The sequence below is a fragment of the Colias eurytheme genome, chromosome 21, assembly GCF_061535395.1.
Source record: "Colias eurytheme isolate Ceu_HAF_F1 chromosome 21, ilColEury1 Martin Lab GWU primary, whole genome shotgun sequence".
Classification (NCBI taxonomy): domain Eukaryota; kingdom Metazoa; phylum Arthropoda; class Insecta; order Lepidoptera; family Pieridae; genus Colias; species Colias eurytheme.
The window spans coordinates 7,209,197-7,225,230 of NC_143000.1; the positions used below are offsets into that span (position 1 = coordinate 7,209,197).

At 32.6% G+C, this 16,034-nt stretch overlaps 1 protein-coding gene across 1 annotated transcript; it reads left to right on the plus strand.

The window, feature by feature from the left end:
- The first annotated feature begins 2,035 nt into the window (after positions 1-2,035).
- Positions 2,036-13,178, plus strand: LOC149899255 (nose resistant to fluoxetine protein 6-like). Its single transcript, XM_090114279.1, has 13 exons — positions 2,036-2,102; positions 3,214-3,353; positions 5,412-5,736; positions 6,618-6,729; positions 8,788-8,872; positions 9,149-9,315; positions 9,643-9,721; positions 10,223-10,326; positions 10,606-10,776; positions 11,059-11,209; positions 11,714-11,900; positions 12,323-12,462; positions 12,996-13,178. The coding sequence occupies exons 1-13, from the start codon at positions 2,036-2,038 to the stop codon at positions 13,176-13,178; spliced, it is 1,911 nt and encodes a 636-aa protein (XP_089970405.1).
- The last annotated feature ends 2,856 nt before the right edge of the window (positions 13,179-16,034 follow it).

Genomic DNA, 16,034 nt, shown 5'->3' on the forward strand with positions numbered 1-16,034 from the left:
GTAATCTGTGCTGTAATCTAATAACAACCGATCCGATTTGGATAAAAATAGAACTATAATTACTGTACTTCACCCGTTATGCACTTTCATTTGATATGTCACTTAGGTATAATACTTGACAACAATTGTTTCTTTCATTCCAACTTTTACCCATATATAGGTAGGTATAGTAAATGGATGAACCGATTTTGATTAAATATGTCCAATTATACTTTACACGTCATGCCCTTTCATTTCATATGTCACTTGAGGCAAAATTCATTTTTTTACTACCTACAACTTTTATACCGTATATATCAGATAAATGGATGAACCGATTTTGATAAAATTTGACTTATTGTTACTGATAGGTCGTTCACTTTCATTTAATATATCACTAAAGTATATTCGATAACTTTAGTTATTTTCATTCCTACTTTTACCTCTAAATGTATACCTAGGTATAATAAATGGATTAACCTATTTTGATACAGTTTATCGAAGAACCAGCGTCGGAAAATATGCTGCCTAACAAAAAAACCGCATCTTATTACCTGCTAGCGAGCTACGGTGGCACAAACAGATACATACACAGACACACATAGCGGTCAAACACTTATCTCCCATCTTTTTGCGTCGGGGGTTAAAAATATTATAATACGACATAATTTAAAGGACATTTTATGTATAAAATTTACCTAAAAATAAGCATAATTTTAATTTGACCCCTCCCCCCCTACTACCTCAGCTTACCCCCCACCCCCACCCCACCCTTGGGGACTTTCGATATGATCACCTGGACATTTTATAGAAATAACTGTAGCGTATAACAGATAACTTACGTTTTATCGTACACTGTATAATAGTAGCAAATGTTCGCCGTGAATACTAATTAGTTAAATGGTCATAACTTTTGCACGCCTCATAAGCGAAGCGTTGAGGTGGGTACTACTGTCACTTCGCGCAAAACATCTGACTTTTCAAACTTAAAATGTCTTTATGTACTAGTATCATACATTGCACTTGTAAGATAATACATACACACACATATTAAGAAAAAACACTATTTTTAACATTCATGATATTTTTGATGTCATTTTTGTTATTTAAACTAGTTAAAAAACAGTTTAAAAAAGTTCTGTCTTGGACGTCCGTGTGTCTGTATGTGCGGAGGATTTTCTTGTTAACACGATAGCGACCGAAATACTTTACTAATCGAGTCTTTTTTTTTTCTCTTACGCTTGAGTATGCTCAGGAATAGAACCCTTTCATTTTTCAGGGTCTGATTCGATGTGGTTTAATTGTTATTAAATAAACAAAAATAATAATTAATAAATATTTATTAAAAAAAATTATGAGGCGTGCACTTTTGGATTTTCCAAATTATTTTTTCTCTTACGCTTGAGTATGCTCAGGAATAGAACCCTTTCATTTTTCAGGGTCTGATTCGATGTGGTTTAATTGTTATTAAATAAACAAAAATAATAATTAATAAATAATTATTAAAAAAAAATTATGAGGCGTGCACTTTTGGATTTTCCAAACTGTTTTATTTATAAACCGATTGACATGAAATAAACACTAAATGTTAGATGAAGATTACCACAATATATTAGTGAAAATCGCATTTAAATCGGACAAGCCGTTTCTGAGATTAGCGTGTTCAAACATACAGACAAACAGACAAATAGACAAAAAAAATTTTAACGACAGTTTTGGGTTTGGGATCGATTTAGTAATAACCCCTGCTAATTATTTTTTACATAATATTTTCATTGTACAGACACCACTTTTCTAGAACCTACCTTAGGATTCTTCGAATGTCCTCACACGTACATTCGGCATTAAAAAAAAATATATCCGAAATATGATGTTATGTAAAGCTTTTTATATCTACAAAAAATATACGTCATATAAAAACTTTAAGTCATTGGCAATGAACTTATGTCTCGTAATATAACGAGAAATCCACTTTTAGTTGATAGCAGACCTTGCAGGCGGATACAAGTTGTAAATTGTAGTATTTTTAAGGCTTTAGTAAATGTAATTTAGTGCCATGAAGATAGTGATTATATTAATTGGTATTTTTCATATCAGCTATGATGTTATCTATAGGTTAAATCGTGAGTATTGGATTTTAAAATCTAAAAAAGAAAAACAAACAATATAAAAACAAAAACTTATAGCATATGTATGAATACATATAATAAAATATAATAATCAGGGTTTACTTGTTTTGTTTTGTTTTTAGCAATTTATTTCTTCAGTATGAATTTGGATTATTACTTCTTATTTTTATTTAAGTTAAAACTGACTGCATCAGGCAGGTTTAGTGAATTCTAAAAGCGATGTTTTATAAAACGAGTTATATGCAGATTTCACTGAATTATTATTGTCAATTCAATGACTTTTTTTCTAATCATCGTAATTGAGAGTAGAGTAGAGATCGTAGAGTACAAATTATTTTCCAATTACATTTGTAAGAGTCAAGGATAGTAATCAAGTGTTAATCGTAATAAATTCATAATTTACTCGGTTATTCTTTGTAGATATCTATATTTATATCAATAAATAGAAAAAGAGTTAGTAAGTATATAGGAAATACTTAGGAAATAAAATTTTACAGTATAAAAAAAGTTTATGAGATTTGAAAACTATTAAAAACCTAACTTTTTGAAGTGGAAACTTCTTTAGCGGCGTTGAGCACTTTTTCTGTAATGGGTATAAAATCTTAAACTCGCGTCAGAACACGTGACCTGATCGAAAAAGCGTAAGACGGATGGATATCAAACATGCTCAACGTTAATAATCAAGTTTTCACTTCTGCCGGCACTCCCGGAGTGCAACCCGTCTTTTTTTTGTATTAAGTACACTTTTTTCCGCCACCGGGAATCGAACCAGATCCCCTCGGTTCTACGTTCACGTTTTTTCAAGGAGGCGGTCGAAATAATAATACCTATATCACAAAAATAAAAATGTAGATATACACCTATTTAATTTAAAAAGCTTTAGCTTCACTCTTAAATTATTACCGATAATTTAAACATTAAATAATATAAGAGACAGTCAATAATAAATGTTTAACATCACATCAACATCAATCTCAGCTATGCTCGCTACCAAAATTGAGCGTTCTCGCAATAGAGAAAATTTGACGCTTAGTCAAAAGCTTCAAGAAAATCTCAAACGGTACATAATTATTGTAAGTCTAATACGAGAAAATCTTTCTTTCAGTAACGGAATACAACCGTATGCCACCACAATTTCAACTAGATAATTATGATAAATGTTTAAATGATCCTGATGGGGTTTATTGTGCTGTGGAATTTGCTCTAGTGTCTGATGCACCAAGTGACCTTTTGACAATGATTCAGGTGAGAATTTTGTCTAAGAACCAAGTAAACGAAGACAGATACAAAATAAGTAAAAAAATACTTACTAATCTTAATACTTAATAATCACTTATAATACCACAAGAGCTTCAAAATTATCGGGTATTTTCCGATAGGTTCGTTGCAAACAAATGAAGGAGTCAAGTTTTTAGTTAAGGTTAAAAAATCACGAGCGCGAAGCGCGAGTGATTTTTCCTGAAAAACTTGACGACTTTATTTGTTTGCAGGGAACCTTCAGGGAAATGCCAGATAATTTTGAAGCTCGTGTGGTATTCGGGGGATTATTTTTCCGTCCCAAATGTCGGCCAATAATTTCACAATTGAATTCAACCTGTCAGTTTGACGTCAACGACCAGAGAAATTTATCAAAAAATTATCAGTATAATACCATGTAGGTTGTACCACGTGACGTCGAATGGTGCAATTCTATTGGTCGATATTTGGGTCGGAAAAATAATCGTAATAATCTTAAATAATCTTTAACTACCCATAATATTATGTCAATAATGTATTGAACCGTCACCGACAAGTTCGTTTTTGTAAAAAATAAACATTTTCCACCATGGAAATAAACATTGATTTAGAGTATTCGTCTGTCTGTATATTAAATACTAGCTTCCGCCCGCGACTCCGTCCGCGCGGATGTGGGTCTTCGCGTGGATGGTTTATTTCTCCATTTTGAGTAACTCAGACAATAACATCTTATAAATATCTACTGGACCCAAATACGGCTAGGCCTATAATAATACCCAACGTGTGTTCGCGGTTCTACAGAACAACGTTTATGGATAAAACTGAAAAATTAAAATTATTTTTTTTCTACGTATTTTTCCAGTATAAAAAGTATCTTATTTTACGCCTAGGATAATAAGGTATAATTATACCAAGTTTCATCGAAATCGAACCGTTACTTTTCACGTGATGTCTTCACATACAGACAGACAGACAGACAGACAAAAATTTTTTTAATCACATATTTGGGTTTTGTATCGATCCAGTAACACCCCCTGCTATTTATTTTTTCAATATTTTCAATGTACAGAATTGACCCTTCTACAGATTTATTATATGTATAGATAGTTTTCATCTATTAATTCTTAAAATTTTACAAATAGGTTCATCTTATTTCAAACAGGTTTATCTACAAATACCTATGGTTTTTTTTTTCATCGGGAAGCTAGCTATTAATGATATAACGTCTTCCAATTGTATTCAAATATCGAAATCAATGCAAAATATGTACACAAAATATTCAAAACAGATGAATAATGATTTATTTCTGATTTGATTAATATTATAGATTTATTCGGGCGTCGGTATATCCGAATAAAAATCGCAAGCTTTTACACTGGAATAATATGGGTAATACTATCGGTGATAGTATTTTTAAAATTGTTATGTAGTACTAGAGAATCTTCCTTTAAACGAAGTTATTAACTTACTCATGTTAATATAAAAAATACGAAGAACCAAAATTAATCTTATATATAAAATTCTCGTGTCACAATGTTAGTCTGCATACTCCGGGTGGACCGATTCTCATGAAATTTTCTGTGCATATCGGGTAAGTCTGAGAATCGGCCATCATCTATTTTTCATATGTACCACGGGCGAAGCCGGGGCGGGCCGCTAGTTATTTATAAAAATTATATAACATTTTATATTAATATTGAATTCATTGATCTGTCATTTCGAATGTTAAAATTTCGATTACTCACCAACAAGCGAAATTAGTCTTACTTGCGTTTTATAATTAACTAGCTGTTGCCCGCAGCTTCGCTTGCGTGGAAAAGATAAATAAACATGATACAAATTTTCATCCCCTATTTTATCCCCTTGGGGGTAGAATTGATCAAAATCCTTTCTTAGGGGACGCCTCCGTCCTAACATCTACCTGCATGCCAAATTTCAGCCCGATCCGTCCAGTGGTTTGGGCTGTGCGTTGATAGATCACTATATCAGTCAACTTTGAGTTTTATATATATATAGATATTCTTATATTCTTATACATTATTAATGTTCTTATATAATGTATTTCAGGAGTACTCAGAAAACAGTGATCGCCATTTCAACCATACAAAACCATATTACGGAATATGTTTAACGCAGTCATGTCGAAGTTATATAAAAGATAAAGCAGTGAGCACAAAGGAGAGCCTTGAGGGATGCCTCAACGAGTCATTATGGAATGAATACAAACTAAAAACCAAAGTATTAGATAACATTAAATGCACAAAGTCCAATGAAGAAATAAATGTAGACGGTGCAGATATTACAGTTGTACTTCTGATTTCAATGATTATAATCATCAACATTGTAGCAAGTTTCTACGATTTTATATATGTGAGGTGTATAAAAAAGCAAGGTAATTAATTATTTTAAAGATGATTGAATAAGCGCAACTATACTAGCTGATCCGAGTTCAAATTAAAACATGTTATTGATCATATACATAAATGTTGCATAAATGTCATATATCTTCCATAATAGTGTAGTTTTCTACTTCACTACACAGTATAAAACAAAGTCGCTTTCTCTGTCCCTATGTAGGTATGCTTAAATCTTCGCAACGGATTTTGATGCGGTTTTTTTTATAGATAAAGTGATTCAAGAGGAAGATTTTAGTATTTATTTTATTAAGTTTTAGACAAAGCGGGCGAAGCTACGGGCGGAAAGCTTATTAAGATAGATAAAACAAGTCAATAACTGCGTTAAAAACAACCGACTTCAAACTTGCACTTGCAACATTTACAAATACAGACAAAAATGCTCATAAAATAAAAACTACTGGGCCTATCCGAATAATATTTTTATGGGACCAAGTCGTCACCATCCCGCATCGAACAAAAAAAGAATCACGTAAATCGGTTCAGAATCCACGGAGTAATCGGTGTAAATACAATTAAAAAAAAAAAAACATACCGGCCGAATTGATAACCTCCTCCTTTTTTTTGAAGTCGGTTAAAGAGACATTTATAAAGGGATCATTCGCTACGTACAGAGCTTTGAATTTTACTTTTATTGACCTCACCTACCTGACATTAAATTATTTGTTATCGCATTTATTAAATAATTGTTTGCTTTTGGAGAAAAGAATGGTTTACTTATCTGTTGTACCTTGTTTACTTTCTCGTATTTTACATTTTCAATATTTTATCTCAATCAATATAATATCATTCCATGCATACATTTCGAATTTTCATTAACTGTGTTTCAAGAATACTATTTCAAAACATTTTTTTTCAGCGAATAAATATCTTATTAATTTTTCAATACAAAAAAATTGGTTAAAACTTGTTAACATCCGTGACAGATCTGATCCTCGGCAGAACCGACTGAGAAGCCTGGATGGACTGAAGTAAGTTTTTATTACGTTGTTAAACCGACTTCAAAAAAGGATGTTGAGTGTATGATTTCGTTTGCGACTAAGTTTTGTGATTTATTTGTTAATTTTTGAAGTGATAGATAGGTACTTCTTTAGGCGCATTGAGAGTAAAATTTAAGGTCGCGTCTTGGCAATACCATCACGTCATGGAGTTAGGCAACGATTAGGTATCTTTGAATCTTGCCAAAGAAGTTTCATTTCTGACACGTGAGCTCGGTACACACGACCTTTTTTTATTATATTCTGTGTTGGCTGACTCGCGTGGCTCGTTTGTATTACCTTGTTCATTGTAAAAAAAAGCTATTTCTTTGACACACAAATGACATGAAATAAATATTTGAAGGTATTTAATTATAACCCAAGAGTGGCATTGAGTGGCATAATTTTAAAGATCGTCGGGAAGTTTGTAAAATTATTTATTCCTTTTCCTTCAAATTGCGTTGGGTTTTTTTAATTTTTAAACTTCGGTTTCTTATTTTCATGTAATATTTTCAAGTGAGCGAGACCTACCTTTACCTCCTTAATACATTCCTACATCATATTGATATCTATAAGTAAGTTTGTTGCTCCTTGACATCTTTTAAGTTGGGCCGTAACCGTGCACAAATTGTAATGGACCACAGTGGCAAAAGAAGTGGTACCTATATTTAAGAAAAAAATTGCCAAGCGCCGCGCCAGGTCTATGTGGCTTTGAGTAGAATTCAAAATTTCCAGGGTGTGGCTATCCTCTCGCTCCCATATCCCCCTCTTCTTTCACAGACTTTCAACCTTTCCATCCCTACTAAATGGCAGAACCGATTTTGATGTAAACCATATTATCTAATTGTACCTATATTATGTACACGAAATAAATGAAATAAATAATATTATGATATTATCCTGTCGTTTGATGCTCCATTTGGTTTATTTATCTAACCACTGTCACCCCTTAAGTGTAATAAACGGATGAACCGATTTCGATAAAACATTGCTAATTGTAATTCACACGTTGCTCTTTCATATTTTGATATGCCGCTTGAGATATTATTTGACCACATTCGATTATTGTTCATTCCCACTTTTACCGCTGTAATCTGTGCTGTAATCTAATAAATGGATGAACCGATTTTGATTAAATATGTCCAATTATACTTTACACGTCATGCCCTTTCATTTCATATGTCACTTGGGTCAAAATTCATTTTTTTATTACCTACAACTTTTTTACCGTATATCAAATAAATGGATGAACCGATTTTTAAAAATTTGGCTTATTGTTACTGATAGGTCGTTCACTTTAATCATTTTCTTTGGGACTTTCGATATGATCACCTGGACATTTTATAGAAATAACTGTAGCGTATAACAGATAACTTACGTTTTATCGTACACTGTATAATAGTAGCAAATGTTCGCCGTGAATACTTAGTTAAATGGTCATAACTTTTTTATTTATAAACCGATTGACATGAAATAAACACTAAATGTTAAATGAAGATTACCACAATATATTAGTGAAAACCGCATTTAAATCGGATAAGCCGTTTCTGAGATTAGCGTGTTCAAACATACAGACAAACAGACAAAAAAAATTTTAACGACAGTTTTGGGTTTGGGATCGATTTATTAATAACCCCTGCTATTTTTTTTTACATATTTTCATTGTACAGACACCACTTTTCTAGAATTTTATTATATGTATATATTGATTGATGATGATGATGATGATGATGATGATTATACCATTATTTTTTAGTAATTACAGTAAACTAATATTTTTAGTGGGTTATTTCATATTTGTTACACTTTTAAGTAATAATGTAAATTTGATGATATGTCAGTTATTTCTTCAATGTGTCTGGCAAGATGTAAAAAGCATGAAAACTGTCCGGCTCTTGAGGTAACATCTTTTTATACGTCCCAAAGTATCATGTATAAAGTTGAGCTTTTATTCTATAACGAAACTTAGGTACTATTTTAAACTTTCAACTTATATAAAATAACGAAGGTCTGGCCGTCGTGGGCTCTTCATCTATTATGTTTATTTCACAGAGCGCTTACGATATGTTTGGTTATTATTCTTCATTCAATACTACCGATGGTACTACTTTGTCAGAATACGCACTTTCTGGAATCGGTAAGTAATAAAGTGGTGAGGAGTTTATTTGGAAGAAAGATAACATTTTTTTTTTACTGAAATTCTCCTAAACGACGAAAGGTTCGTTAAACTATGTAGCGGTTTTTTTTTTTGTTTATGTATATGTTTAAAAACCGATAACACCCTGTGTTCTTTCAATAAGAAGTCGTTTAAAATAATTCCGTTGCTACGTGAAAGAAAGACAAACAAACACACTTTCGTTTATTTAATTGAATTATCAAACCAATCACTTAAAACTAATCTCCATGTTTACAGACATTTGACTATGTGGGATATCAATTTGGATACAACGGCACAATAATTGTTCAAATATTTTTCTTAATTTCGGGATTATTACTGTCATACAATCTGCAAATCGCGGCGGAGACCAAAACATTGGACTGGCTTGAAATACCAAAGCGAATCGGTATACGATGGCTGAGGTAAGTATTTTTAAAATAAATACTAATAGAAACTGGCAAATTAGGTTTTAGAAGAAATTTGCTTTATATCCTCAGCATGAAAACCCATATTTATTCCCGGAAAACGAACTGTGTTTTAAGCTATTGCATAGCTTCTATCGCGGGCCTTGAGCGCGGGGACCGAATCCAGAAATTTAGTAACGAAAAACCTCACGCTCCCCACTCCGACGGGCGCGGAGGTGTGGCTTGAAGGCATAGCATGCAATAGCTTTACCGCGGCAGTCCCCGAGTGCCACACGTCTTTTTATTATTATTTTTTGTGTTTATTATAATTTATTTATTTTGTAGATTGACGCCACCATATGCAATTGTCTTAGCCATTACATCTACATGGCTCAGATATGCTGGATCGGGACCCTTTTGGAAGGTAATGTGAAACTTTCGTATATTGTGATCAGAACTCTCAGAAACTTGTGGTTATAACTTGTTATTGACTAATCATCATCATCATCATCAGCCCATTAAGTTCCCATTGCTGGGATACGGGCCTCTCATATGGGCTCAGGCCGAAATCCACCACGCTGGCCAAGTGTAAAAGTATTATATACAGGGTGTCCCACTGTTGGGCTAAGCCCAAAGTAGGTTATAGATACCGGCTGCGCGAAGCTAGAGAAGAAAACATGGATTTTCAGGAAAAATTTAGCAAAAAATTTTTGACGTAATTTTGTTGTTTAAGTAGGTATATTTTACGTGATCAGTGTATGCAAAACTACAAGTCCCTTCGCGCTTAGTATACCAATAGTGGGACACCCTGTATATATTTCCTGCACGCCCGCCCGGTCTCGAACCCTCGTCTACTCAAAGGGAACTCACCACTGAGCAACCACTGCATAATTGACTAATATGTAGGGACTTTGTTTTATTTCAGCCAATAGTAAATGATGCAGTGACTGACTGCCGCCAATCATGGTGGATCCACCTCTTTTACATAAGAAATTATTATAAAAATAGCAAGTGCATGCTCCACGCATGGTTTGTATGTTTTTGTATTTAAAATATCTTTCTTACCTTCATAGTTATTAGTTATCTATTTTTGTCGCTCAACAAGCAGTACACGTAAAAATTTCCTAAAAAGCGGGTTTGTTCTGCGACTAAACTATCGTAAAGTTCATTGAAATCAAGTAATATACACAGCTCACTTTACTACTTATAGTATTAGTTTAAGAGATATAAATATAGGTTATCACATTTACATACAAGTATACAGATGATTCTAATAAAATCGTGTTAAAAACCAACAATATTTTTCAGGTATGTGGCAGCAGATTTTCAATTGCACATAGTTGGTTTGATCCTCTGTGTGTTATTTAAAGGATGTATAAGAAGGATTTTTCTGGTCGTCTTGTTGGTGATTGGCGTTGTAGCACCAGCTTTCCATACGTACTTCCAAGATCTGAATGGATCGTTAGTTGTAACATTGGAGTAAGTTATCAATTTAAAAAGTAAACTAAGTGAAACTTTTGATTAGTATGATTTGAACACCTAGTTTTAATACAAAACGTACTTTCCTTACCTACTTCTTGCATAATAAATAAACATAAAATATCTAAATTGAATTTATGATGGTTCCGTTTTCCTTTTTAATAAAAAAATGTAAATTTATGTGTAAGTGTAAAATATAAGTATGTATAATCTACATTAATGTTATTTTTTATATCAAAGTTTTTTATTATTTTTCCAATAAATATTTTTAATTGATTTCAGAATGATGAGAAACATGTTTGTCACTGACCCAACATTTGTGAACGTGTATACACCCACACACACGAACATGGCTTGCTTTGTCATTGGCCTTGCACTCGGATTAATTATCTACAACATGAAAAATAACAACTTCGATATTGAAAAGTATAGGGTAAGTAACTAACCAAAAAGATTTCAATAAGCGAAGTAAAACTTGTACAACAATTCATCATTAAGCCGAAATAATAATAATAAACATAGCTTAAAAACACAATTAAACTCATGAAATTATTGTATTGTCACCGATCCTTGATAAGTGTACAATACTTGGATTCTATTTGTCTGTTTAAACTGAGTCGAAATAGAGTTTAAAGGATTCGGTTACAAACAAATATATTATGTATAAAACAAAGTCGAGTTCTCCGTATCTATAATCAATATCCCTGTGTATGCTTAAATCTTTAAAACTACGCAACGTATTTTGATGCGGTTTTTTAAATAGATAGAGTGGTTCTAGACAAAGATTTTAGTATATATAATTTATTAGGTCTTAGACAAAGCGGGCGAAGCCGCGGGCGGATAGCCAATAAATAATATACAAAATTTACTGTTACTTTTACCACTACTATTATTTTTACCCTGTGGCGCAGACAGCTTCAAACGAATTAATTTTCAGAAGTACCTGCCCATGTACTACGCAATTGTGCCTGTGGGATTTGCCCTTGCTATAGCAGGCATGGCTGCATACAGAGACGGTCCACGACTCTCTATATACATACGAGTTTTGTTCTCTTTACTACTAAAGCCTGTGTTTGGGATGTGCGTCGCAGTTTTTATATTTGGTATGGTGTTCAAATTTGAGGGTAAGTTTTTAGCATAGAGCACTAAAGTTTTTAGGTTATGCAAATGTCATTCTCCTCTTGTGGAGATCGTGGGAATGTGAGTGACCGGCATTATAATCATAAATCAATAGATGTTAAAGTTTTCTTATATTTGTATTTCTTCACTGCACACGTTGTGGCAGTGAAGAATAGACCAATAAATGTTAAACATTTATATATATAGTATTCTCAGAATCTACTTGAAGTACGTAGAAAATATGTACTAAGATCTAAAATGAAGGAAAACTTGCCATTGCCAATTATTATTCACATAGTAGTGAGTGCACATTGGAGAAAAAATAAATAAACACTTGCTTTAAGACTTTGACAATACCTAATTATTAACATAGTAGTGCACTACTTCTTACAGTTACTATATTTTAATATCCTTTATATGTTTTCAGGAACGATTCGCGGATTCTTGGAGGCACGTATTTGGACGGTTATATGTAGAGTTTCCTATTGCGCTTACCTCTGTCACATAACCTTATTCAGGATGATGACTGGTTCCAGTATCATGATACGAGTCAACATAATACATTTAGTGAGTAATTCTGTAGTAATCAGAAATTATAATTACCTAGATATATTTTGCTCGCATATAAATTGTATAATTTCACCGTTTACAAACAGCGTCGTCAGTTAACAAGTGCTGCATTTTAAATAATGCTGAGAATTCTGGATCAGAACGTGCTGGTCTTGTTAGAAAGTGGGTCTGGTTAGATTCATTTTATTTTTAAACTACACTGAAATAGGAGCCCCTTCATCTGAAATACGGAGAAATTATACAAATTTTCTCTAACATAAATACAGGCCGTCGCAAATTTAATGTACCTACTAAGATCAAAGCATCATATGGTTTTTCATACACTGATTCCGTAAAAAATACACATAACATCCTTGATGAAAGATTCTACGCATTGTTCTTATACTGAACAACACTGAATATGAGTATTCATTTACACTAAAATATCACGAAAGAATGCTCTTGCTCTAGCTCTAGCTTTATGCTCGTTTGATATAAATGTACCGTTGATTATGTATATTTTATTCTAATAATTTATTCCTTTGTTTCAGTTTAATTTAAGCCTCGGCATGGTCTTCATGGCTTTCTTAATAGCAGTGGTCCTGTATCTTTTCGTTGAGGCGCCTTTCTTGGGAATCATAGACACGATTAGAGCGAGAGACACGAGCCACCGGAAAGCAAGCATGAACAGTTTAAAGAACAAAAATTTAATTGAAGCAAACACTGCTATATAATATTTATATAGAAATTTTATACATAGTTTAATATTGAATTAAATTATTTTTATGAATTACATATTTTTAGTTGTCAGATAATAGATTCTTAACTTAAAAGTTACTTTAATAATAATTAAGAATGAAAAGATGACGTTTTTATTGCTTGTTTTGTTATAATATTCAATGTATAAAAAATATTGGAGATTGGAAAAAAAGTGTATAATAATATAACAGTATTAGACTGAGTGTTGGAACTAAATATTACTGAAAAGAAAACTGGTATAATTATGTTTGTACCGTAGATTTGTATGTATATAATATACACGTGGCTTCCTTTATTTCTTATAAAATAAAAGATATATAACAATGAATTAATGATGCCCATTATAAGTGGAAGGATATTAAACATCTAAAATAATACATAAAATCCTGTTATATCTACTACTAGCTGTTTTTCTGTAAGTATTACAGATAACAAAAAACTTTAAACTGATATCGAAAGTACTTAACCTAATTAGTAAAATGGCCGTAATAAATTTTTAAAAATAAATCGATAAATATCAAAAAAATTATCTTTAAACCCTCCCATACATTAAGTATGAAATATGAATATACCGTATACATTTAATATGAAAGATTTTAGCTTTCTTTTTCTTTTTTGGTTTTCTGCTTTAATTACTTCGCAAATTTGAAGTGGCATTTTCCACGCTTTTTCCGGACATTTTCACGCATTTTCCGGATATTTTCCGGGGATTTTCCGAGCATTTTCCGGGCATTTTCCAGGCATTTTCCACGCTTTTTCCGGACATTTCCACGCATTTTCCGGATATTTTCCAGACATTTCCCTGGCATTTTCCGGATATTTTCCGGGATTTTCCAGACATTTTCCGGGAATTTCCCAGGCATTTTCCGGGGATTTTCCGAGCATTTCCCGGGGATTTTCCGGATGTTTCCCAGACATTTTCCGGACATTTTCCTGGCATTTTCCGGGGATTTTCCACGCATTTCTCAGGAATTTTCCGGATATTTTCCGGCCATTTTACTCATTAGGTTAAGTACTTTCGATATCAGTTTAAATTTTTTTGTTATCTGTAATACTTACGGAAAAATCGCCTGTGCACACTTAACGATTACACCCTGTATATAGGTATAGTAAATGGATGAACCGATTTTGATTAAATATGTCTAATTATACTTTACACGTCATGCCCTTTCATTTCATATGTCACTTGAGTCAAAATTAACTTTTTTTATTATCTACCACTTTTATACCTATATCAAATAAATGGATGAACCGATTTTGATAAAATTTGACTACTTTTTTTACTTTACTGTATAGGTATAAGTGGGAATGAAAGAAACGAATGTTGTCAAATATTGTGATAGTACCTACCTAAGTGATATATCAAATGAATGTGCATAACGGGTGAATTACAATTAGTAATGTTTTATCGAAATCGGTTCATCCGTTTATTACATATAGGGCACTTTAGGGGTGGCAGTGGTTAGATAAATAAACCAAATGGAGCATCAAACGAAAGGATATGACGTGTACATATAGGTACAATTAGATAATATTATTTACATCAAAATCGGTTCTGCCATTTACTAGGGATGGAAAGGGAAGGGTTGAAAGGCTGTGAAAGAAGAGGGGGACATGGGAGCGAGAGGATAGCCACACCCTGGAAATTTTGAACTCTTCTGTAACAAAGTTTTATAGCTCAGTTTAGTTTTAATTTTACTAACAGTTATTTTGTGTTATTATTTATTTTATTTCTTAACTGTAAAATAATCTGTAAGTACTTATAATTTAGTTGTTTATGGTAGTACGTGTTTCAAGACGTGTTTACTCAATAATTGTGTGTTAAGTAGTAACTACTATGCAGTCACTATTCCACGCGGACGAAGTCGCGGGCACAGCTAGTATTATAATACGACAAAATTTAAAGGACATTTTGTGTATAAAATTTACCTAAAAATAAGCATAATTTTAATTTGACCCCTCCCCCCCTACTACCTCAGCTTACCCCCCCACCCTTGGGGACTTTCGATATGATCACCTGGACATTTTATAGAAATAACTGTAGCGTATAACAGATAACTTACGTTTTATCGTACACTGTATAATAGTAGCAAATGTTCGCCGTGAATACTTAGTTAAATGGTCATAACTTTTTTATTTATAAACCGATTGACATGAAATAAACACTAAATGTTAGATGAAGATTACTTATTTATTTATTTATTTATATAAAGGTACCTTACAGCTAAACTTACACTAGGTATTACAGTAACAATTCAATACGCCAATTAAAAGGTACACCAATAACAATCATAATACTGTGAGTGAGCAAAGTATAAAAGATACGATATTAACAATTACAAACCCTATATTATATATTATAATAATAGTTAAATAAAAAGGTAACAATAAATATGAGTGAGTACAAGTGTCAGAGAAAGTGTGTGTGTGAGTGTGTGTGTGCGTGTTGTTTGTGATTTTCTTTACAAATTTTGGTCAATAAGCTGTAGTATTACTTTTTTAAACTTAGAGCGAGATAATTGAAAGGGATCTGCCAAGGAGAATTTCTTAATATAATTATTCGGAATTCTCAGAAAGGTGAATGAATGTTTGAGGTAATTAGTAGAGGTTGCTGGGACATTAAAGAGAGGCGTATGACGAGTACGTTGTGATGGCACACGATATTGTAAGTATTCTAAAGCAACAGGAAAATCAAAGTTATTATTGACAATATCATACAATAACATGAGGTCGATTACATCTCTACGATCCTCCAAGGTATTGATTTTATAGTGAGAGCAAGCTTGTGAATAGGTTAAATCGTGTTGTTTATTTATATATTTCATTATTTT